The sequence below is a fragment of the Petaurus breviceps genome, unplaced genomic scaffold (assembly GCF_028583685.1).
Source record: "Petaurus breviceps papuanus isolate PSGF00001 unplaced genomic scaffold, PetGlider_PUasm1.0 63, whole genome shotgun sequence".
Lineage (NCBI taxonomy): Eukaryota > Metazoa > Chordata > Mammalia > Diprotodontia > Petauridae > Petaurus > Petaurus breviceps.
The window spans coordinates 1757634-1781594 of NW_027186418.1; the positions used below are offsets into that span (position 1 = coordinate 1757634).

The following is a 23961-nucleotide window of genomic DNA, read 5'->3' on the forward strand; positions in this document are numbered from 1 at the left end:
TTAACAGCCTTCTTTGATGCAGAATCTCAATAGCACTGACATTTCCCTGCCACAGTCATCCATTCATTTGCTGAACAAACAATTCCTCAGCACCTGAACCAGACCTTAGACTTAGAGTTGTGAGGCATAAAGAAGAAAGTCTTTGTCCTTAAGGAGTATGTAATTGAAAAACGGAATATGCTTTACTTCAGAGTTGTAGAAGATTCATGCTTTCATAGGTGTGGGTCTTCCTTTCATCCAAGCTGAGTTTTGTGAGTTGCTGTGGCCAAAGTAATCCATCCCCAAGGTGCCAGCTTTCCAGTGGTGTTCACCTCCCTCCTAGTTTTTTTTTTACTTCTAGTCTTTTGCCAGGGCTACACTCAAAGGCTTTGCTGGCATGAGAGGATTTGCCTAGACCTTGTGCTCCACAGCTCTAGCCTTCAAGAACCCAGGGCCATCTCTGGATAAGGCATCAGAGAAGGAATTGACAACAAAGCATTATGTGGTAAGTGCATTGTGAGAGACAGGAAATGAATGTTCATGGAATCATCACAGAGCCTTAGAAGAGGAAGGGACCTCAGAGGGCACCCAGAATATCTGAATAGGAATCAGGTGGTCCCCTCTGCCTCTGCCAAAACTCCAGGTTGGGAGAATTGCCTGTCACCTGAGGAAGTCCATTTTCACTTGGATTCCAGTTACTAAAATAGGAGTTGTGCATTTCTACTGGAGTTATTAACATGAATAATTCATGAATTAAATTATAATTAAAAGCATTAAAATTTGCACCTAGTTGGAAGTAAATTAGTAAATTTAGAGAATTAAAAATAATTTAGAGAATTAAAAATAGCACTTAATTAGTCCATATATGACCTGGGTTCTAGTCCCTTCCTTCTCTGACATTCTGCATTCTGTGATACCATGAGGTATTTGATTTCATTCAACAAATGCTTAGTAAATGCCTAATTGTATTTTGAGTGCTGGAGCAGGGAAAAAGCATAAAGCTTAACAAAGAAAATGGTCCCTGCCTGCACGGAGCTGAGGCCAAGGATGCTGTCCTCATATGTGCAGCACGAGTCCGTCTTACCTGACCATCCATAGCTTTTCATGCTTGGGGGTCCCTGCACAAGAGTTCTGAGAATGCAAAGAAGACATAGTCCCTGTCATCAAGGATTTCCAGAGTTGGATTTTGAATGACTCTTACCAGAGGAAAAAGGTATGGTACTATTGTTCTCCCATTCATAACAGCTAGAAAGTCACCTTTGACTCCAAAAGAAATATTTCTCGAACCCCTGCTGCCTACCTGATACTAAGCTTAGTGGGAGGGAGGGAGACACATAAATGAGAAAGGTCCCTGTCCTCACAGACCTCAGTTTAATAAGAAAGAGATAGGTGAGTTAGCCTAATGTTTTAGGTAAAGAGCAGGCCTTAGAGCCAGAAAGACTGAGTTTTGACCCAGGGCAAATCACTGAACCTCACAGGGATCTAGGAAACTCTGAAACCAAAAGTTGTGGAGTGTAGCAAACAATGGGGAGTTTCCTAAACCAATGAAACTCCAAGTCCAGTCCTTGTCTCTAAGACATGTTCCTGAACAGAACAAATAGAACTTGAGAAAAGTGTAAGTGACCTTTGTGGGTCTGAGGAAAGAAAGGCCATTTATGACTTGGGATTGTGGAAAGCTTCCTAGAGAAGGCTGCTTTTGAATGGGGATTTGAAGAATGCCTCTCTTTTCAATGAGAGGCTATGAAGGAAGCTAAGAGGAGGCTTTCCCTACTCAAGGAAGGTAAGAACAAAAGTGAGAAGATGGGAAAGGGTTCTTAGTGTATGCACCATATCCGTACATTCCCATCACTGATCTGTAGGGGTGGAAGTGCACCAGCATTTCCAAGATTCTCTGGCTTTCTTCAAACACTTGGAGCCACTTCCCGCTGAAGTTTTCTGCCACAACCTTCCCCCACATATACCTCCCTCAATATTAGTACCCTCTGTCTCATGAAACTATTTTATGTTTATTTATCTGTGTACCTAGCTGTATAACTCCTGTAAAATTTAAGTTCTTTGATGGCAGAGATTTTTAATTTTAGCTTTGTTACCTCTGCTTCACAGATGAAGAAACTGAGACTTAATCAATAAATTCCCTATTACATCCAGGATAAATGTATATATTCTTTAATATGGCATTTTTTAAACCTCTTCGCAAGCTGGCCCTTTCCTCCTTTTCCAGTTATTTACACATTATTTTTGGTCTGGCTATGCTGGCCAGTTTCCTGCTTCTTAAACGTGAGGCTCCATTCCCATCTGCAGGCCTTTGGACTGGCCGTGCCCCATGCTGAAATGTCCTCTTTTATTCTTCTGTTTTCTGGAATCTGATTTTCTTTGAGACTCAGTTCAACACCACATACTTCAAGAGATCCTTTCCTAGTGCCCTCAGCTTCTAGTGCCTTCCTCCAAAGTTACCTTGCCTTTTTATTTGTATGTTTTGCATATACCTATCTATATATGTGCATATTGTCTCCCCATTAGAATGCACCTGAAGCTGCAAATCTATCATGTACAACTACTTTTAAGTATATTATAACAGAATCATGCAATTTTCTTTTTTTTCTTTGTGCCTCCATTGTAGAAATGGCTACCATTAGACACAAATGTGTGTATATGCACACACACATACAAATATATGTATATAGCTATAAAATTATTCTCTACATGCTCCTATTTATCAGCATTCTCTCTTACAAACCCTGCCTTTGCTCGGGCTCTCTCCTATGGCTGGAGCACATGCTTTCCTCACCTTCCCCTCCAAGAATCCCTGGCTTTTTCAGGTGCCACCTCCAACCACCAGACCAAAGAAAGGCCTTTCTCTGATTTCCCATCCCCACCCCAATCTCTCTACCACTTGAGTCATACTTTGTATTTTCCTATCTGAGAAGTATAAGGTCCTTGAAATTAGGGATTGTCTCATTGATTGCATTTGTATTTTCAGAACCCATCACAGTACCTGGCATATAGTAGGAACTTAATAACGGCTTGTTTAGTTGAATTGGATTGAATTCTTTCTTTCACAATCTGTAGTAGCAAAGTGCATTCTGGGTAGTAGAGATGGTCAGAAGCAGCTGGCAGATAGAAAGACAGGATTTGAAGTTGGAAGGGACTTTAGAGGTAAACCAATAATGCTACTCACATGTTTTTCTACTTATTCCTTTAATAAAGGTTTAGGATATAGGATATTATATTTGTTGTTGTTCAGTAATTCTAGTCATATTTGACTCTTCGTGACCCTATTTTGTATTTTCTCGGCAAAGATACTGGAGTGGTTTGCCATGTCCTTCTCCTGCTTATTTTGCAGATGAGGAAACTGAAGCAAATAGGGTTAAGTGACTTGCCCAGGGTCACATAGCTAGTAAGTGTCTGAGGCCAGATCTGAACTCAGGAAGATGAGTTTTCCTGACTCTAGGCTTGGCACTCTGTCTGCTTTGCCACCTAGTTGCCCCCTAGAATTCCATGTAGGATTTTAGAACTGGGAGCAACCTTGGTGATTTAGTCCAGTCTTCTTACTGTACATATGGGTGAACTATGGCCTAGAGAGAGGAAGGGTCTTGTTAACTGAACTTTGTGGGGGAAGAGATAGTATTAAATACTTAATAATGACAACTTCCTTCATTGATATATATGACAACTTGTGTCAGAGCATTTCAGAACCAGTCTGAGTGAAGTCACCAAATACCAGAACCCACCCTGTGTGGCTTCTCTTTGGTCAAAATTGTAGACAAAGCTATAAAGATGAGTGAGGTAAGGAAATTTAAGGCCAAATGATATGGCATCAACGGTCAGCAGTAATTCTGAGTCTATACTATTTTATGGCATAAGAGACATTTTCACTATCAGTAAGGACTTGAGACTCATACACAAACACAACAGAACACACACACACACACACACACACACACACACAAAGAATTCAATCTCTTGTTCCACCAGAGTCAGGACCTATTGTCCAAAAGTCTCAGCTAGATTGCTTTCACACATTGCTAGCTGGCTTGTAAGAGGATATTCTCTGGGTCAGAACTTCTCTAATTACATCAAAAGAGCTAGCAGGCAGCCCCTTCTGAAAGTAAGATTTGAAGTTGAATATGAATTCAAATCCTGCCCTTTCAACTTCCAACTTGTGTGACCTTAGACTTCAATATCTTCATCTATAAAATGAGGGGGTTGGTCTAGAATGACCTCTAGAGTTCTTCCAGTTATAAATCTATGATCATCTCATCCATCTGTAATTGGATAAACTTAGGTTAGGCCCAAAAAAGAACTCCTTCAGTTTTCCTTCGAGTACTTTGGATCTCTCTTTCACCTCAGTCATACCTCCTGCCTTGGATCACATTTATTTGTCCAAATGAATCTTATTCTTCCCAATAGACTGCAAGCTCATTACTGTAATTTTTTCAATCTTTATATCCACATTACTTAACTTGACCTAGAGTGGTATTTGGTAAACATTTGTTGAATTGAATTAGTAGAAAAATTGGGATTCCTGGGGCTGGGTTACTGATTAGTTAGGGAATATACCTCCTGGTAGGACAACTATGTGAAGGGTTCCTAGGAAAAGAGGTGGCCAGGATCCCAGGCTTGACAAGGGGGAGTGTATAGCATCATCAGAGCCCCAAACCTACAGAGAATCACAAAGAATCACAGCCAGATGTTGGGGGCTTTGTTGTATTAAATTTTATCTCCAGAGCAGTGCCAAGAACAGGATCTGGCTCACAATTAACATTTAATAGATGAGTTCCCTTGTCCATGTCTCTATTCCACTCAAACAACACCTATTTTCTCACTTTGATAGGTCAACATAGAAATTACAGAATCTCAAAGTTGGAAAAGACCTGCTGGTCTTATTGAACCTGAATTCCTTCTGCAACCTCTCAACAAATGGTGATTCATTCTTTACTTGAATGCCTCCAATGATGAGAAACTTACTATCTCCCAAGGCAACCAATTCCCTTTTTGGACAGCTCTATAAGAATTTAAAAGCTGTGTGACCATATGCAAGTCATATCAAATTTAAATTCAAGTTTCATACATGTTTATTATGCACCTATATGCAAGGCAGTGTACTAGGCATTCGGGATAAGAGGAAAAATGGTAGTCTCTGTTTTTTATTTTCCAAACTACGGGGTGAGTGGCAATGATATGTGCACAGAGAAGTAGAATACAGTGTAGAGTGTCATTCAATTAGATTCAATGAGCATTTAAGTGTATATATACCAGGGTCAAGGCAGTGCGCTAGATTCTGGGGACATAGAGACAAAAACCAAAGCAGTCTCAGACCTCAAGGAGCTTACATTCAAAACTTGGGTTCAATTTCCCTTTAAAATGGAGGTTCAGATATTTACACTACCTACTATACAGGGGAATGTGAGGAAAGCGTCTTGTAAACCTTAAACTGCTATAGCAAGATGTTATTAGTTAGAATAATAATGACATCTTTTCTGTCATAGTCAGATCTGACAAAAAACAGAACATACACCTGCATACACTGAGTTGCACACAATCACAATACATACAAACATCATCTACAGCAAGACCTCTGTTGACAGGTATAGAAAGAGCCCTGGATTTGGAGGTAGAGAACCCAGTTTAAATCCTGCTTCTGTCCCACGCCAGCTGTGTGACCTCAGGGCGAGTCACTTATCTAAGAGGGGCTTCAGTGAGCTCTCTTTCAACTCTAATTTATTATGATGCTGTGCCCTGGACTTGAAACCCCGCTTACTGGCTAGGGTGAACTCAGGCAATGACAGTCTCCTTAAACTGTAGTTTCTTAAACTGTAAAACGATGCTAACAATAGCAGCAACACTATAATGCTTCACAGAGTTATTGTCATGAAAAGCTACTTTGTAAAATGCCATGAGTGTCAACTGGTATTGCAGCTGTTCAGTCATTTTGCAGTTGTGTCGGACTCTTTTGTGACCCCATTTGGGGTTTTCTTGGCAGAGATACTGGAGTGGTTTGCCATTTCCTTCTCTAGCTCATTTTACAGATGAGGAAACTGAGGCAAACAGGGCTAAGTGACTTGCCCAGGGTGGCACAGCTAGTGTCTAAGACTAGATTTGAACTCAGGTCTTCCTGACTTCCTGGCACTCTATCCACTGGGCTACCTGGCTGCCCTCTATTATATATGCCCAACTATTATTATTATTATTATTATTATTATTGTTATTGTCTAATATCTAGGGGATATTGGGCAAAATATCTGTGGGATATTTTCCATTTGGGCTCAGTTTCCTCATCAGTAGAATGAGGACATTGGGCCAGGTGATTGCTAGATTCCTTCCAGCTCTAAATCTTGATTCTATTCATTTACCTACCCAGGTGTCTCCACTTGAAAACAATTCTTGCTGCTCTACTTCTAAGAGTTAAAGAGAAAACCTAATGCATGAAATTCACACCCTTTAGGCATCAGACCAAATGAAGCCTTTTCAAAGCAGCCTCATCAGTTTCAATGGCCAATTTCCAAGAGTCCAGCCATTCCTGAGGGATAAGGGTCTACAAAAGGGCTTCCATCTCCTCTGGTCCTTCAACATGGCTGCATGAAACCATCCAGAACACCACAAACCACAATAAGAAATCCATCAGGAACTTGCTGGTTTGGAAGCAATCCTGCCAAACGAGAAAGCCCAAGCACAGACCCAGCAATGGATCTGGCTTCTAGAGAGCAGCCCAGCTAAGCTCAGAGAGCCTTATCCCCATGTTGGTCATAGGGTGATAATGAGTTTTTGGCCATATTGACTCGTGAAGACCATCTCTTAAAGATGTAGAAAGGGTACAGTCTACACTGGTGGAGAAAAGACTCATAATGACCACCACATCACAAACCCTCAGTATTGACATAAGCATATTATATATTATATGGAATGATAATTTTATTGCTAATGATACTATAAAACAAGATTAATAGTATTAAGTGCTAGAGTCCATGGTTCAAACAAAAGTGCTACATGATTTCTGCATTTAGATAAGAAACACTAGACAATTGACTTAATATTCTTAGGCCTCCGTTTTCTCACTTGTGGGATAAGAATATTAGACAAGATGATCTCTAAGTTGCCTTTTGGCGGTACACCTTATGATTCTATTATTTATATGGGCTGAGCATAAGAGGATGAGCTACGTGGAGAAAGTGAGATATGCTAAGGTTTGAACAGCTGGAAATCAATCCATCAATAACTATTTGTTGTTGTTATTGAAGTTGCTTCAGTAGTGTCTGATTCAGTTTCCCTCATTTGAGGTTTTCTTGGCAAAGACACTGGACTGGTCTTGCTTTTCCTTTTCCAGCTCATTTTATAGAAGATGAACTGAGACAAAGAAGGTTAAGTGACTTGCCCAGGGCGACACAGCTAGTAAGTGTCTGAGGGTGGACTGGAACTCAGGTTCTCCTGACTTCAGGGCTACCTAGCATGGTGCTAAGAATACAAGTGCAGAGAATGAAATGATCCCTGCTTTAAAAGAACTGGCAGGCTGATGGGGATGAATGACTGTTCACATAGCCAGGGCATAAAGTTTGCATTTCCCCTCTCCACAAAGCCAATCAATCCTCCTTGGGCTTCTGTGGCAGTAACAGCCTGGAGGAGCAGGCAGAGAAACCTGTGACATTCCCAGGGAATAAAGAGAGAGCAATTTTTCTAGTAATCCCATAGAAAAGGTTGCTGCAGCTGTCTGGCTTGAGACCTTTCTGTCCCAACTGACCCCTGGCTCTGAGGAGGGAAGCTGGACCAGCCATTCAGAGAAGCATGAGGTATGGGAATGATTACACTGAGCATGGCATGCAGAGTCAGAAGGCTTGGTTTCAGGCCCCAGCTCTGCCACTACCTTTCTGGAAGTCACTGGGCCTGTTTCATCACCTGTGGACAATGCCTGCCCTGTTTTCCTCCCCTGGATGTTGTGAGATCAAATGGGATCATGTGCAAGGCAATCCCCCAAAATTACATGCAACTTCTACAAATGCCAAGGTATTATCAATTATCATCCATCAAGCTGGAGGCTAGGTCACATAGATGTTCATCCCCACCCCCTTTTGTACCACTGTCTGATCCAATCTTTTTTTTTTTTGAGGGTGGAAGGCAAGGCAATTGGCATTAAGTGACTTGACCAAGGTCACACAGCTAGCTAAGAGTTATGTCCTCCTGACTTCAGGGTCTGTGCTCTATTCACTGTGCCACTTAGATGCCCCATCCAATCTTCTGTGAAATCCATTGTCACCAGTGCCTTTGAAATCCTGGGTCACTGGGTTAGAGCCAGCCTAGGGCATGACAGTCATGTTCTCAGGCTCTTTCTAAACCCAAATCAAATGCCACTACCACTGTGGAGCCTTTAACGATGCTCCAGGGCAGTACTGACCTTCCTCCTCAGAGCTCACTCAGCTTGTGATTTGGTGTGTCAAACCGGTGGTTTTGCTTTATCTTGTCCATGAGGGCAGGAACCATGTCTCATTTAAACTTTGGTGTTCCCCAGTGGCCAGTAGGGTGGTCTGAGTATTTGTTCTTGTTCAGTAGCTTCAGTCACGCCCCACTCTGCATGACCTCATCTGGGGTTTTCTTGGCAGAGATACTGGAGTAATTTGCCATTTCCTTCTCCAACTCATTTTACAGATGAGAAACTGAGACAAACAAGGTTAAATGACTTGCCCAGGGTCACACAGCTAGTAACTGTCTGAGGCCACATTTGAACTCAGAAAGATGAGACTTCCTGACTTCAGGACCGGCACTCTATCTACTGTACCACCTACCTGCATATAGTAGATGCTTAATAAGCATCTGCAGAATGAGTGAATCTTCACCCCTGTCACCTCCTCTGTGTTCAGAATCCCCATCCCAGACTGCCTTTGGGCTCAGTTTTCTCTTGGCATTCACTGGGAAGTAGCTCTTTCCTGCCCACCCCGTCCCACACAGTGGAATCCCTCTTCCCACCTGATCCTTGTTTTTAAGGGGAAAAAGTTGGATAGACCAATGCTAATAATTTAAATTCCCTGAGATAAGCTTTCATGAGGAGAAAAATCAGACACCTCAAACTATGTCCACCAGTTTCTTTTATTAAGTAATGCAAAATACAGTACTAATTGGGACACTGCATGCATCATGGACGATATAAACGCAAGCCTATGGAAAATAGGTGACAAAACGCCTCAATTATGTTTGAGGTAGTAGACAACTGAGAATAGGAAAGCAGAAACACGATGGGCTGGGAGAACAAAATGCCTGCCTCGCTTTGTGCAGCCAGGTTTTACTCAGAAATAGAATATTATGAAAGACCTTGGGGCTTGTCTCTTTTATACTTTTAAAAATAGACTCTCCCCTCCCCCCTGCCCTGCCCCTTTTCAATTCCCTTTCCTTTCAAGTTTTACTCAGGACAGTTCCTGGGATTGCTTTGTTCTGTGGTTTGTGGAAATTTCTATCTCATTGTGTGTGTGTGTGTGTGTGTGTGTGTGTGTGTGTGTTTCTCTACCACAGTGGCTCCATCCTTTCCCTCTAAGAGGTAGGCACAAGTGGCCCTCATGCAGAAAAATAAAGGAGATTTTTGTTTGAAAATGCACTCAAAGGGAAAAGACAGCTCACTGTCCTGAGAGCTGGAGGCTGTGTATTAATAAATACCACTTTTCTTTATAAAAATAGTTTAGATCTATAAAAGGGAGTTCATCTCATAGGTGGAAAAGATGTTTGTGTGAAAAAAATGCTCTTGGTGCTGCAAACTTTTTATCCCCAGGGGCAAATGGGTGGGGGTGGGGAAGAGGAGAAAATGTTTTCTCCCTTTCTCTCTCTCTCTCTCTCACTCTCACTCTCTTTCTCTCTCTCTCTCTTGCTGGACTCTGGAATTTGTGGCCCAAGCATTCCATATGTGATCCTTATTGCATTCTGGGGGAGGCTCAGTTGAGGAGGGTCCCATAGAACTGTGCTTTGGTCAGACTGTCCTTCCGGCTCAGGCCGGTACTCGGAGTCCGTTGGAACTGCTGTTGTTTGCTGTGGATGGATGGGTGGAGGCCGGGCTCCTTGGAAGACAGGTGGATTTCTGGGGATGCTTCCATGGAGCTTGGCTCCAGGGAGCCGGCTGAGCTCGCAGGGCTCACATTGGCATAGCTGCTACCCAGTCTGGGACTGCCCTCAGGGACAGGGCTCACCCTGCCATCCCCACACATCTGAACTGTGAGCCTCTCACTACCAGCCTCACTGGGTGCATAGGTAGGCAGCTGGTCCGGTGGGCGGCCCGGGCTTATGTTCAGATTCATGTTGCTGTCCTCAGGAAGGAAGCAGGAGTCTACCAGCTGGCTCTGGGAGAGGTCATCTCCCTCTGAGAAACTGTCTGCCTTGTAGCTTGGGTAGATGGGGCTGGCCCGGCTGTCTGCCTTCTTGCCAGGGCTGCCAGTGAAGTACTGCTCAGGGAAGCTGTGGGGGGAGATACGGCCAGCCTCGGGATAGGAATAGGCACCGATGTCCTCCACGGTCAGGGACCGCCACCGACCTGGCAGCTCCTCGTCTGAGCGGTGGGTGCTACGGCTCTCACTGCGAAGCTTCTGGGCCACCAGGGCCTGCTGGGTCTCCAGGGTGGCAGGGAAGCGGAAGGGATCCCCAGCATATGGGGACAGCGTCCTGACAAAGGGGGGTGTGGCTTGACCCTCGGGGCCTAGCTCCACATGCTGTGGGGCCTGGACTGTGGCAAAGCATGGGCTGCAGGGCCTCTCATAAGCCGCAGTCGCCTGTCGGTTGAAGATCTCATCCCGGCTGTTCAGATAGATGGCCTGTTGAGAAGCTGTCAGTGTGCTGGCCTGGGCATGTTCTTTTTCCTCTGAGGTTACGCTGAAGCTAGAATAGGAGCTGGAGGTGGGCAGGGAGGCCACGTACTCAGGGAAGGCCTCATGGGAGAAGCTGGAGTGGAAACCATCTTCCTCGGCCGTGCTGTCAGTGGAGTGCTGGGACCGCAGGAAGCCCACGTCCTTCACCTGCATATCCATGCTCGGCCGGCGGTCCCTCCGGCGTTCCTCGGGGCAGTAGAGGGCTGTGTCGCTGCAGTAGATGTCTGACTTGAACTGGGTCCGAGGGCTGACTTTCTCAGTTGCTTCCCGGAAGGCCAGGTCCCTGGCAGAGGCATTGGACAGGTGGGAGGACAGGCTGCTAGGGTCAGGCTTGTCCAGGACCTGGGAAATGACGCACGTGGGGATGGTGTCAGCAAAGGATGGGTGGCAGAGGGGGGCCGGCAGGCCACAGCCATGTTTCTCCATATGGAGACTGACCCGTTCCTGAAAGTCAGATGGCAGCTGGAACACAGGGAGGTGAGGGAGGGAGGGGAGAGAGGGAAAAGACAAGGGTCAAAGTCAGTCTCAGCATCCAACCAGGCCAATGTGGCCATGATACAAACCACCAGGTAGTGCTCATAAAACAGTATGGGGTCATGGTGAAGATCGTTGGGGAATATCGTCTAAAACAGAAAACCTTTGGATATTTCTGGGATGCTCTGGAACTAAACCTAGGTTTCAAGAAAAAAGTTCCTTTCTACACCTTTGTCGGCCTTTCATTCCATTACCAACAAAGGAGTCCAATATTCACGAACAGCATGGAAATATTAAAAAATAAAACAAAAAACCAGAATGCTGTTAGGGTTTTTAGGCAGGAACCTAAAGGTCAGGCATTGGGAGATTCGGGTTCTGCCAGGGACTTGCTGGGAATCCTTGTTTCTTCCCTCCTTCAGGTCTTAGTTTTGCCATCTTTAAAATGACAGTGTTGAAATCAATGATCTCGAATCCCCATTGCATCACTGGTATATATGATACTAAGGTCTCTTTCTAACTCTAACTTCATTAACGTACAAAATCTAGTCTTTATCTGCTGCACTTAGCTCAGTGCATGTCACATAGTCGCTTAATAAGTGATTCTTATTAATCTATTCACCTTCCCTACTCTTTCTCTGCCCCAATATGGCTGGGGCATGGGATTCCAGACCAGAAGACTTTGGCAAAGAAGGCTTTTTTGCCTTTCCAAACACAGAGTCCTTTAAGATTCCCCTTTGTTCACTGCCCCCAGCTCATCCCCTAACTCATCCCACCTCTAGGCACAATTCTCATCCCATCCTTCCTCCCCCTATTCCTCTCCCCCAGTCACCTCCACCTGAAATAAGGCAGGTAATATTGCTGACACCATAGCCAGGGGCAGGCTCTGCCAGCAGCAATATTAGACACAACAGCTACAGATGCAACAAAGATTGAAGGAAGAAAGGTAAGTGAAATGAGACTGATGGCCTCACCACCAAGGACAAAATCAAGAGAACTGTGCCTGTAACACCCCAGGGGTGTGTGTATGTGTGCATGTGTGTACATACATGTGTCTGAATGTGGGTACATGGGTATCTGAGTATGTGCACATGTGTTGTCAGAGTATATTGTGTGCGCACATGCACACGTATGTATATCTGTGTGTGTATCTGTGTGTGTGTGTGTGTGTGTGTGATGTGGGGTTGGCACAGTGAAGTCATCACACTACTGTTTGATCTATTTGTCAATGCTCTGCATGGGTTCCCTTGCAGATATCCCAAACAGCTTGATTTATCAGGAAGAACACGACCCTGGTGTTTGTGACATTGGGGTTTGAATCCAGGCTCTGCTGTGCCCTAACTGGGGGACCCTGGATAAGTCTTCTATAAGCCTCAGGCTCATTGTCTGCAAAATGGGTATCACTCAGCTCCACTGAAAATGGGAAGAAGCGTGAGCTATTCCTTTTATACTACTTCAAGGATTTGTGATTTCCTTCCACTGACACAGATTGCAATCCATTTAGTTCCTTATAGCTGGCAATTAAAAGAGTTGCTTTGGTAAAAAAAAAAATGTTGACTGCTCTTCTGTTGATGAGGGCTAGAGAAGAGACCTGTGATATCACTGTACAGGGAGCTCCCGGGTGAAGGAATTCCCTTTATCAGGGAAGAAGGTTAGTACCTTTTCTGCAAGCCATATATAGTCTTAAGAGAGTGGCCTGGCATGCTGAGAGGTTGAGATTTGCTTAAAGTCACAGAGCCAGCAGGATCTGAACCCAGGTTCTCCTGACTTTGAGGCCAACTTGCCACCTACTACGTCCTGATGTCCCTCCAATGACAATGTTGATGATATAACAAAATAACAAGGGTGAAAAGTTTAAAATGGTGTGATAAAGTATGCTGATTACAGCAGCCTCCTAAACCATTTACTAAGGCATGGGGGAGGGCTGTGATCTATGTCAGAAAAGAATGGATAATGGAAGAGAGGACAAAAGTATCAAATTCTTGAAGTATTAATATATGTACACATGTGGGTACACATGTTATACATGCATGTGTATGTGTACACATACATGAAAACATGTAGTCGGTGTATTGTGTACACACATGTTTATATATGTGTATATATTGTTTTTCTGCCTTTCTTTGTAACCTCAGCACTTAGAACAGTGATAGAAACTTCATTAATGTTGGCTTTCTTGTTTACTCTCAGAAATTTGATTATGACATTCTCAACAGTGGAAAACTGCTGCTATTGGACTTAGTTTGGACTAACAGGTTAGTAGAACTGGGCAATAGGAGATAATGAGGAAGGGATGGAAAGGAAGGGGGACAGCACATATGTAGTAAATGGGTGGGAGGGAGATGAGATGACAAAAGACTGAGATGGGAAGGAGAGGGAGTGGGAGAAGGTAAGGAATGGGTGGGAGAGGTCTCTAGAAGGTGGGTGCATTAAGAGGTAAGTGGGGAGGGAGAGACCATCGAACAGGACAATCCCTCTTTAGTCAAAAAGATTTCCTAATTTTCGTGAATCAGGCTACTGATGACCCCACACTTATACTTACTTAGTTAATATCAAAGGCTGAGGGAAGAAGCAGTATGAGGGGAGGAAGGCCCAGGGCTTCTTATAAAGGAGGGACCAGGCCACTCTAGAGGCCCAGTCCAATCCAAGGTAAATTACTTGGGTGCCATTTTCCTTGACTAGAGGGCCCAAGACTTAAAACAATCAATTCCATTTCCAATAAGGTCAAACCAAAAACTGGTTTGACAACAGCTTGGTATAGAAAGTAGTAAAATTAAAAAAAAAAAACATGGGTTCAAATCCTGGCTCTACTATTTATGGCCCCATCCTTGGATAACAGACACATCCTGTGACACTAAACATAATGGAAGCCTTTTTAGCCTGGCAGGACTTGATAGAGTTCACTAGTTCTAGCCTTCAGGGCTCAGGAACACCTCCATAGGCCACTTCTGAGAGTCTGTCCCTTCCTACACCAATGGTTCCAAACTCAAATAGAAATGGTCCCTGCAGGTTACTTAGAAAACTACAAATGAACATTGTCTATGTTGTATTTTTATTTATTTTGTTAAACATTTTCCAATTACACTTTAATCTGATTCTGGCCACACTCTGCGGCCTGCTGTGAGTTTGACATATCTGTCCTAGATCATTAATAATGATTCTAATAATGAAATACTTATAATAAAAATAGCAAATGGTTACTACTTCAGGGTCTGTCTGTTCTAGCCTTGGTTATTTGAGACCAACTGGATTAGGAATTTAATACTCCCAGGCAGAAGAAGGATTTTCCAGCACTTTTAGCCCCCTTACAGGGCCAATAAAGGTCTTGTAAGAGACCTGGGATTTTACCTGGGGCTTGACTTCCAGTTTTCCCTTTCTTTATGTACTGGTGTCAGTTAAGGAAAAGGAGAATCGGGACCCTCAAAGCTTCCCCCTGCCAGGTTCTCTGCCCTGAGCCCCCTGCTGCGCCCGCTCAGTGGAACCCTGCACCTCAAGTCCCTGCCCCCGCCAGATGCCGTGTCTGGCTGGGGTCGGAGCCCAGGGAGGTGCCACACAGCACCCCCGCCAGATGCCTGTCTGGCTGGGGTCAGAGCCCGGGAGGTGCCACATAGCACCCCTGCCAGATGCCATGTCTGGCTGGGGTCAGAGCCCAGGAGGTGCTATACAGTGCCCACAGCCCAGGCAAAGGCACAAAGCTTGGTCACGTTACCTCCGACACCGCGGGGGACCTGTCGTACGTCTTGCTGCACTGAAGCAGCTGAGCCGCTAGATTGCAGTCCTTCCTATAGAGCTCCTAAAAAACAAGAGAAGGCTGATTGGCACGTGGGGCTCAAGGAGGCCCATTGTCAGTAGTGACCAATGAGAGTAAGGCTCTTGGGGAGGAAACAGCCCATGGTGGATTTCCTCTGCTCTGGGCATCAGCACTGGAACTTGGCTTCCCCAGAGCACAGGGGAATTCTTTGTAGTACAAAAACATTTTAAAAAATCCTTTTTGAAAGAAAGCAACATGATTAATAATTGGAAAGTTTTACACAGAAAAAATCACAACTACTGTCATTTTCTACTAAATATGTGAGATCTTGGGCAAGTCCTTTCCCTTCCCATGTCTTTATTAATTTTGTCCAATGAAGGAGATGTGCTAGCTGATGTTTAAGTCTCCTTTGAACTTTAATATTTTATGTTCTAAAATCCCTTTGAACTTATATGTTCTAAAGTCCCTTTGAACTCTGAACTTAAATGTTCTGAAAAGGATTCAGGAGGAATTGTTATCTCATACAATTTAGAACTACAAGGGATCTCAGTAGTCATCTGGTCCAGTCTCATTTTATAAATGAGGAAACTGAGGCCAAGTGCCCAAGGTTATACAAAAGATGAGGAGGAAAACTGGGATTTGAACCCGGGTCCTCTGATGCCAAGTCCAGCACATTTTCCCACTGTACCTCACTGGCTCCCAAAGGATAATCAAATAAGGAAGAGACCAAGAGACCCAGGAGAGCCACTGCATTGCACTGACCGTCTATCTAAGACTTAGGGGAACCTAGGAGAAAGTGCAGGAGGAAGACAAAGACGTATGTGGGGGGACTAGAGGAGACTGGGGAACCAGGCCATTCCAGCAAGCTAACCAAGGGTCAGTTTAGTCTCCTGGAATTCCTTGTAGGCTGAGATACGCACCTTGTTGGTCCACCTGGGGTTGGAGCACCTCATCTTAACTCCCTCTGTAGCACCCAAAACAGCATCCCTCTCTCCCTGTGTGCCCATGACCTTCTAGCTCAGACTGGCAAGGTCTGTCCCAGGCTCCTCCTCTGCTCAAGTCCCGATAACGGAGCTCTAAATCCTCTGCTTTTAATAAAGTCCTTGCCATGGGCCATAGAAGCATCATTTCCTCTTCCTGAACTTTCGGATTTCAGACTCACAAAACCTCCAGTTTGGAAGTGACCTCAGAGGTTCTCTATTCAGTCCAATTCTGAGCAAAGTTCTCCTTTATAACCTCCTTGTACCACACAAGTCCAGCTAACGGATTCCCAAGAATGAGGTGCTTTTTCCCCTTGGTTCTGAGGGGAGGCGGGATAGAGAATGTGGGTGTTTCCAAATTATTCTGGGTTCTTTCTAAAAACGACTTGAGGAATATACTCAACAGAAGCAAGATGGGAAGGGAAAAGAGACAGATGTGCTTGTGTTTCTCTGAGAGGTGACCTCTCCTGCTGTCAGCTGGGCTTAGGAGTGCCATCGTTGGGGTCACTCCCTATTCATATCATACTATGCCAGGGAAGTCACATCCTAGGAGTTAGTGGTGCAGGGGAAAGGACACTGAATTTGTGCTTAGATTCAGAAGGCCATGGATTCAAGTTCTGACAATGATATTTACTTACCGTAAACAGTTTTGGATAAGTCAACACCTCTCTGGGTCTCTATTTCCTCCTCTACAAAATGTATGAAATAATACTTAGACCTGTGCCTAACAGATCTGTTGTGAGTAAACCATTCTTTACAGCAAGAAGTTCTATAGAAATATATAAGCTATTATTTTATTTCTATTATTATTATTGTTGTTATTATATAAAAGTGACAGATGAGAATATTGGGGAGGAAATGAATAGGGGAAAAACTGACTTTAATGTCATCCAGATCTAAGCCAATGAATCTATGTGTCACTATCAGCCTTCTGGGTGCTGGGAAAACAGATGCAAACAGTAGGAACACCAACTATTAAATTTATAGATAGATTTTAAAAATCTCTGTTGCATGTGCACATAATTTTGGCTGTTACCCTCACATAGCTGTTTGATGGGCTTGGATGGAGAGCTACCCCTGGTGATGACTCAGTCTCATACCCTCCCCCCAAGTTGCTATGGAAACGAACTCCATCCAAAGCTCATTCCTTATTTCAAGGCTTGATGGTCCCAGCATAGTCCAGAGGGCACTGGACTTGATATGCCAGATTTGACCCTTGGACAATAAGGGCATCCATCACGTGGCATCATCCCTTGGCAACCCTGCCAAGAAGCCACATTGGTGTCTTCAGGCCACTTCACCCATCCCGGGCCCTTTCTCCTTCTCCCTTCCCTCCTATATAGCTGGTGAAACTTGACCTCTTTACCCACTATTATCTCCACCCCCACTTCAATCTAAATCTGCTCCTGGAGCCTTCATGTACACTTAATATCAAAACCTGAAAAGAAATTACACCAGCTTCTCTGAAGATACTGTTATCTGGCGAAAAGAGCATTGATTCTGGATCAAGAGAACCTAGGTTCAATGTCATGTTTACCCGCTCTGATTCCTTTCTGTAAAACTAGTACTAGATAAACTTTGAAGTCCCCTCCAGCTCCAACATTCCATGAACTTCCTTCAAATCCTACAAATATAATAACATGGAGCTTCCCAGTAACAGGGGTCCAAGTCTCCAGTCAAAAGGATGAAATGGCAGCTGTCTGGGCACCTGCTAGCAGGTGGGGAGAGATTTTCTTGGCTATCAGGCCGTTATTGGTGTCCCTGAAGTCACTCTGTAGATAACTGTCTAGATTAACTGTCCATTTTACCTATGGGCAAGGCCAGTCCTGATTCACGGCAATGACAGTCATTTTGAGGGGGTGGAAGGCTGAGATGGGGCAATCACTTTGCAATTAGAAAAACCATTCTATTTCAATATTTTCCCCTGAACTCAAAACTTTTTTTCTTTCCCTCCCTTTGGAGTCTGGTATAAGACAACCTCCCCCAAAGCTAGAATAGCTGTTATGAAAACATTTTCTGACATGTTCTAGATGTGTTCTTGGAACTGTCCTGTGACAATTAACCCTTTGACACCTCATGAGTGACCACAGAACTTTACCAAATGAGAATTCCCTCAATATTCCTCCCGCAGCCAAAATCTTGAGTTCTCTTCCCTCAATTTCCTCATCTTGTAAGGACTGGGCAGACTTTGATTATCAACCATAAAAGAGTGTCTGTGTGTGTGAGGAGTAAATACAATGAATGGATTTCCCCACAGCTATCATGGGTACCTGGGGAAGGGTTCCCAAATCAATACTTACATTGTCCTCTGACAACTTATCTATTGTCACCTTGGCTTCTAGGAGGTGGTTGTTGAGGGCTACAATCTCATGGCTCAGGGCCCTTTTCTCCTCTTCATAGTGTTGACCCTGGGCAGAGAAAGGGAGCAATGGTCAGTGGGGTTGCTCTGGGAGAAAGGCTGCTGCTGAGGGCTCCCTCCTGCCTGGGGGGAACCCTGGGAGAAAAGTGCTCTCTGTGCCGAGGGCCTCATTGCTTAGGGGAAAAATCCCAAGAGATCTGAGGGAACCTTGGGAGGTTACCTGGCTGGCTCAGTGTCCAGGTGAAATGTAGAATGGTTTATACACAGATAAGCAAATTTGTCAAGTACACAAAACTGGGAAGGAGGGATAACATATTGTTAGATGAAATAATCAGGTTCCAAAAAGTTATGACCAAGCTGGAACTGGTTTGGGGTAAAAGGTGAAATCTTGCAGGTGTTTATTTAAGTTCCGAAAAGCAAATGACCCAGTGGGCCAGCTCAGTCAAGGTCACCTGGGTTCATGCCCCCCAACTAGCCCTAGGAAACGATAAGATTATAAATTCCAGAACAGTTGCTCATCTGTTTCAATAGAGAGAATTTAAAGTACTATTATAATAAGAAAAGTCACAGCAGAACATTTTCTTCATGAACCTGGAGTACAATCTTCCTCAAATGCACATACCACCAGTGGGACAGACACATGAAGGGCACATACATAGAGGAACACATACTTAGGAAACACGTAACCACGGCACACAGATAGAGAATACATGTGGCTGATGTGCATGGGTGGAGACTTCAGTATGACAGAGCCAGTGTCTTTGTTCTACTTTCACTGGGCCTGCGCCCCAATTGTCTCTGCCAGGAGGTACTCTCTGCTGGGTAGGGATGTGGAATCTGCTCTTTTCTGGACATTGTTTCCTGCTGGTCTCCTGAGACCCCTGCTTTACAGTGCTTTGCTGTTGTGTGGTCAATGCTGGATGCTGCCAAGTACGTTTTCACTGGGGAAATTATTTCCAGATTCTAGCTTCAGCTGGACTCAACAGCTGAGACACTGCCTTTTCCCCATGGTAGAAACAGCAGACTTTGCCATCTTTCCTTTAGCTGAAATTTCAAAGACTTAAGGTACGCCTCTTTTTGAAAGGCAAAGAACTCACATACTTCATCACTAGACTAGAGAAAAACCCTTAGTAGATTGGCTTTTCTCCTTCCACTTGTAAATAGTTTGTTAGTTCTCACAGCCATCATTGTAATAGACATTTCTTCTCCCAAAGGACATCCTGCACCACAAGCATCAAAACCCAGTCTTCCCACAGGAACCAAGCTCAAAGAACACAGAATAACCAGTAAGATAGTAGAGCCCTCAGACTTTAGTGTACTTTTTAAGCCCAACTTCCTGCTTATCAAAGACAAGATTTCTGTCAGAAACCTCAATCTGACTTGGTTTTAAGACATTCCTTGTAGCTCATATTGTATATGGTTCAAAGCCCTTTATGGAACCTGGGGTCGCATGAGGTCAGTTTCCCTTTGTCTCTGCCCATAGTGCAGAGTACATAAAACTCTAAATAAATCTCTGAAAGAAAGGCTGACAACTTATAAACAAAGGCTCACAACTAAGGTCTCCTAAAACATTATCTCCATTCCAGCATATGTATTCAGTATGCAATATGAGTATCAAGTATGAGGTAGCTTTTGTTTCACTTACCACAAAAAAAAATGCCTATGATGCTAAGGTCTCAGAGAAGCCCATAAATTAATACAGGAGCACAGAGCACTCAAATATGCTTCCTCTCTCATCTCCAAGAAGAGAACTGGGGATGCTCTCAGGGCCATTCAAGCTAGTCCCTCTCAGTCTCCTACAGTCTTCTCAAGCCTTTGTCATAACCATTCTGTGGTTTAGATTCACTGGCAAGGTAAACTACTTTGGAGCTTGCTGAGAAAATAAATCTTTTCTCATTGGACTTGCACTGTATGAATAATGCACTGGCTTTACTCAGAAAGTGGGGAAACTCCATGGAAACCAAACAGACTATCGCCCTTCTCCAAGGAGTATGGCTATTTTGTAGGAGTTTTGCAAGGAATTCCACCTGCTGCTGGCAACATAAATTTATTCCCTCAGAAAAAGTTATTTTTGCTAAGACACTGTAGTTCTCACTGTCCTGGCACTCCTACAACCTCTATAGAGTTTTCAGACAATTCTCATTTTCTGTCACCATTGAAACGATTTCATTCTTGAGCATTCGACATCTATTCCTATATTTTTAATCTGTGGTCCAGAAATCCAAATCTTATTCTCAGGTATCACCTTCTTAGATGGCTGTTCACTGCCTGAATTGATTTTTCTTTTCCAGATCTCTTGCCTTTTTAAAAAAATAGTATTTTATTTTTTCCCCAATTACATGTAAAGACAATATTTTAGCATTCATTTTTTTTTTACAGAATTTTGAATTCCAAATTCCAAGATGAGTTCCAAAATCTCTTGCCTTTAATGGGCAAACAGTGAGTGTAAAAAATACAACAACCTGTAGGTCTTCAGTCTCTTGTCTAAGAATTTGTCATTTTGGGCAATATTTCCTGGGTTCCTTCTGGCTACTCCCAAGTCATATGTGACCACATGAATTAAAGAAGTGGATACTAGTTAGCCAAGCTGGCAAATCCTAGGAAGTAAGAGCCTTAGCCACATAATCTAGGAAAACAACATCTCTATTGTTATCAGGTTGACATATAGGTACTGCACTACTTCTAAGCAAGAAGTCCCTAATCATTCCTATTCTTACTCTTACTGATAGTTACTTATCACTTCTGTGGTTCTACTCTGTCATTCCTTGGAGGACTAGTAACCCCTTCCTCCATGTCAGCTTCCTCCTCTCAGAAGGAGCCTCAAATTTATCACGTGAAAGGGTGGCACAGTGAATAGAGCACCAGCCTTGGAGTCAGGAGAACCTGAGTTCAAATCCGGCCTCAGACACTTAACACACACCACACACACAAAACTAGCTGTGTGACCTTGGGCAAGTCACTTAACCCCAATTGCCCTCCAAAAAGCAAAAAAAAAAAATTATTACGTGAAAGAGAGATAAGACTCATTCTGTTTGGCCACAGAGGGCAGAACTGGGCACTATGGGTGCAAGTCTGAGGGAGGAAAAGCTTCCTCTAGGTGAAATGGGCTGCCCTGGCAGGAAGATGACTTCCTCTCTCACTGGAGGTCTTCAAGCTGAAGCCAGATAATATTGAGGAAGAGATTCATATTTAGGCATGGTTTGGACAAACAGCCTCTAAGATAACTTCCAATTCTAGGATTCTGTGTGCCAATGATTGGGAAGAGTAATTAAAGGTTTATCACAGCAACTTTGCATTAGAGATCTTGTTTACAGCAATTTACCCTCTCCCAAATGCCAAAGCCACAGGCAATGCTACCGTCTGCACAGCCTGAGCTGGAGAATTTATGAGCATAAAATATACACATTTCTTTCAAAGCTTGGAAGACATAATTTGATAATCAGTTTTTGGCCAGAGGGCCCTTTCTGATTTGAATAGAGAGTTCTCTATTCTTCAGACTGCTGAGTTTCCTGTCACAGGAATCATATGCAAAAAACCCCAAAAACAAAACACAAAAAAATTTAAAGCTGGAAGGTACTAGACTGACTAGTTCAACACTCACTTGACAGAGGAGCCTGAGAACCAAAGAGCTTAGATCAACTGTATATGTTCACCCAGTAGGTTTTGGTCACAGCTTGCACTTGAACCCTGGTCCACTGGCGCTTGTCCAGGGCTCCTCCCCCCAACACTATGCTACACTGAAGAGTGGAGAACATAAGAGGCAGAGATCCTGGAAGTTGCCAGACTTTTTCTCTTATTAGGGTCACATAATCTCAGTGAAAAAAAAAATCCATCCTCCTCTATCCCCCCCACTAGATTCACAGGACCTAGAGCCTGGAAGGATCATCCAATCCAATCCCATTTTATAGACAAGGAAGGCAAGGCCCAGAGAAGAAGGTAAATAACTTGTCAATAGTCATACAGGTAAAAAGAGGTAAAGCTAGGATATAAATTCAGGTCTTCTGATTTTTTCCACTTTACTATAGTCATTTCCTCTAAATCACTTTAAAACTAGAGTCGTAGGACTTCAGTTCTGCACTCCTGGTGCCTATGGAGCTGCTTCAATCAATCATTATTGCTGCTGTTGCTGAGCATGGCCAAATCAGCTAGCAAGTTTGTACTGAGCTTTATAGGGGGCACATTCCTGTGCTACATGTGATAGGAAATGCTGAGAAGTATTAGAGAGAGGGCTTGCACTTGTGGACTCCTAGGGAGGTCATGAAAACATGACTGCCCGGTGTAGACTGTAGAACACTGTGTCAGGAATTAGGGAGACTTGAATTTTAAACCCTAACTCTGTGTCTCATTGCTATATGGCTATGCTTAAGTCACCCCAGTTCTTTGGGCCTCCTTTTTCTTCTTTGTAAAATGGGAGAGTTGGGCCAGTCCTTTAATAACTATTCTCCCAATCAGTGCCCAACATGGTGCTGAACAATTAAAAGCAGTTAATAATTTCTCTTTTATTAATGTTTTTCTACACACATTTACTGTGTGCTTGGCATAACAGGAGATAAAAAAAACCCAAGGTATGGTTCTCCCTTCAAGGAGTTAGGAGTCTAGCCCATAAGAATAACACAAGTCCATGGATAATTACAATACAAAATCAAATACAAGTGCACACGAGAAGTACAAAGCATAGGGGGCTTCTCTTCTTCCTTGGCTGGGGTACCTCTTTAAACATTTCCCAATTACATTTTAATCAGGTTCTGGCTGCAAGGAGTGTTGGGGGGCACATATTCCACTGTCAGAGCTGCTTCCTGGATGAGGGATCCCTTCTTCCTTGGGGTGGGGAAAATCAAAATAACAAAAGGTCACAGGTGGCAGAACATTAGATCATGGATTTAAAGTGGGAAGGGACCTCAGAGATCATTTAGTCCAACATCTTCCCCATTTTACAGATGAGAAGATTGAAGCCTAAAAAACAAATTACTTAAGAGTTGACACAAACTGAAAGACTCAGACCTAGGATTTACGACTTTGTCATCTGACTCCAAATCTAGTCTTCTTTCTGCTGTGCCACAAACCCTTCTGTTTGGCACCGGGGCAGCTCCGACCTGAGTAGTGCGGTCCTAAGATGTCCCCAGGGATCTATGAAAAGCAGCCTTGCCTTCAGACTCAGACTCAGCAGAGAAGGCTCTGACAACTGGTGTTCCCATGGAAACTGATAAGCATCGGAAGAGAGAGAGGTTGAGTGGGAACCTTGTGTGAGGGAACAGAGGTTCCCAATGGGGTACCTCTTCTCTGTCTTCCCCTACTGTCTTCAATTTGTGGGACCTGCACCACACTGGGCTCCCAGGCCATTACTAAAGGAACTATCAGATTTACATGCTTCGGTTTCCTGCCCATCCCTCCTCCCCTTTTTTCAGAGGCACTAGCCTCTGTTTTGTTAGACATTTTCAATCACAGTTATATTAGACATATTCAATCACAGAGAAGTCTTTGTGGCATACAGGAATGAGCATTGACTTGGGAGCCAGAAGGCCAGACTTTGTGACTTTAGGTAAATTACTTCCCCTCTCTGGCCATTTCCTTACCTCTAAAATGAGAAAA

General features: G+C 43.8%; 1 protein-coding gene across 1 annotated transcript in view; it reads right to left on the minus strand.

The window, feature by feature from the left end:
- Positions 1–9044: 9044 nt before the first annotated feature.
- The window catches only part of LOC138173646 (brain-enriched guanylate kinase-associated protein-like), a 72938-nt gene continuing 58021 nt past the window's right edge, over positions 9045–23961 (minus strand). Inside the window, exons 3-5 of the mRNA XM_069103697.1 lie at positions 18314–18421; positions 14992–15075; positions 9045–11273 (exon numbers count right to left, since the gene is read on the minus strand). Coding sequence (XP_068959798.1) covers positions 9888–11273; positions 14992–15075; positions 18314–18421 — 1578 coding nt within the window. The 3' untranslated portion in view covers positions 9045–9887. The remainder of the gene's footprint in view (positions 11274–14991; positions 15076–18313; positions 18422–23961) is intronic.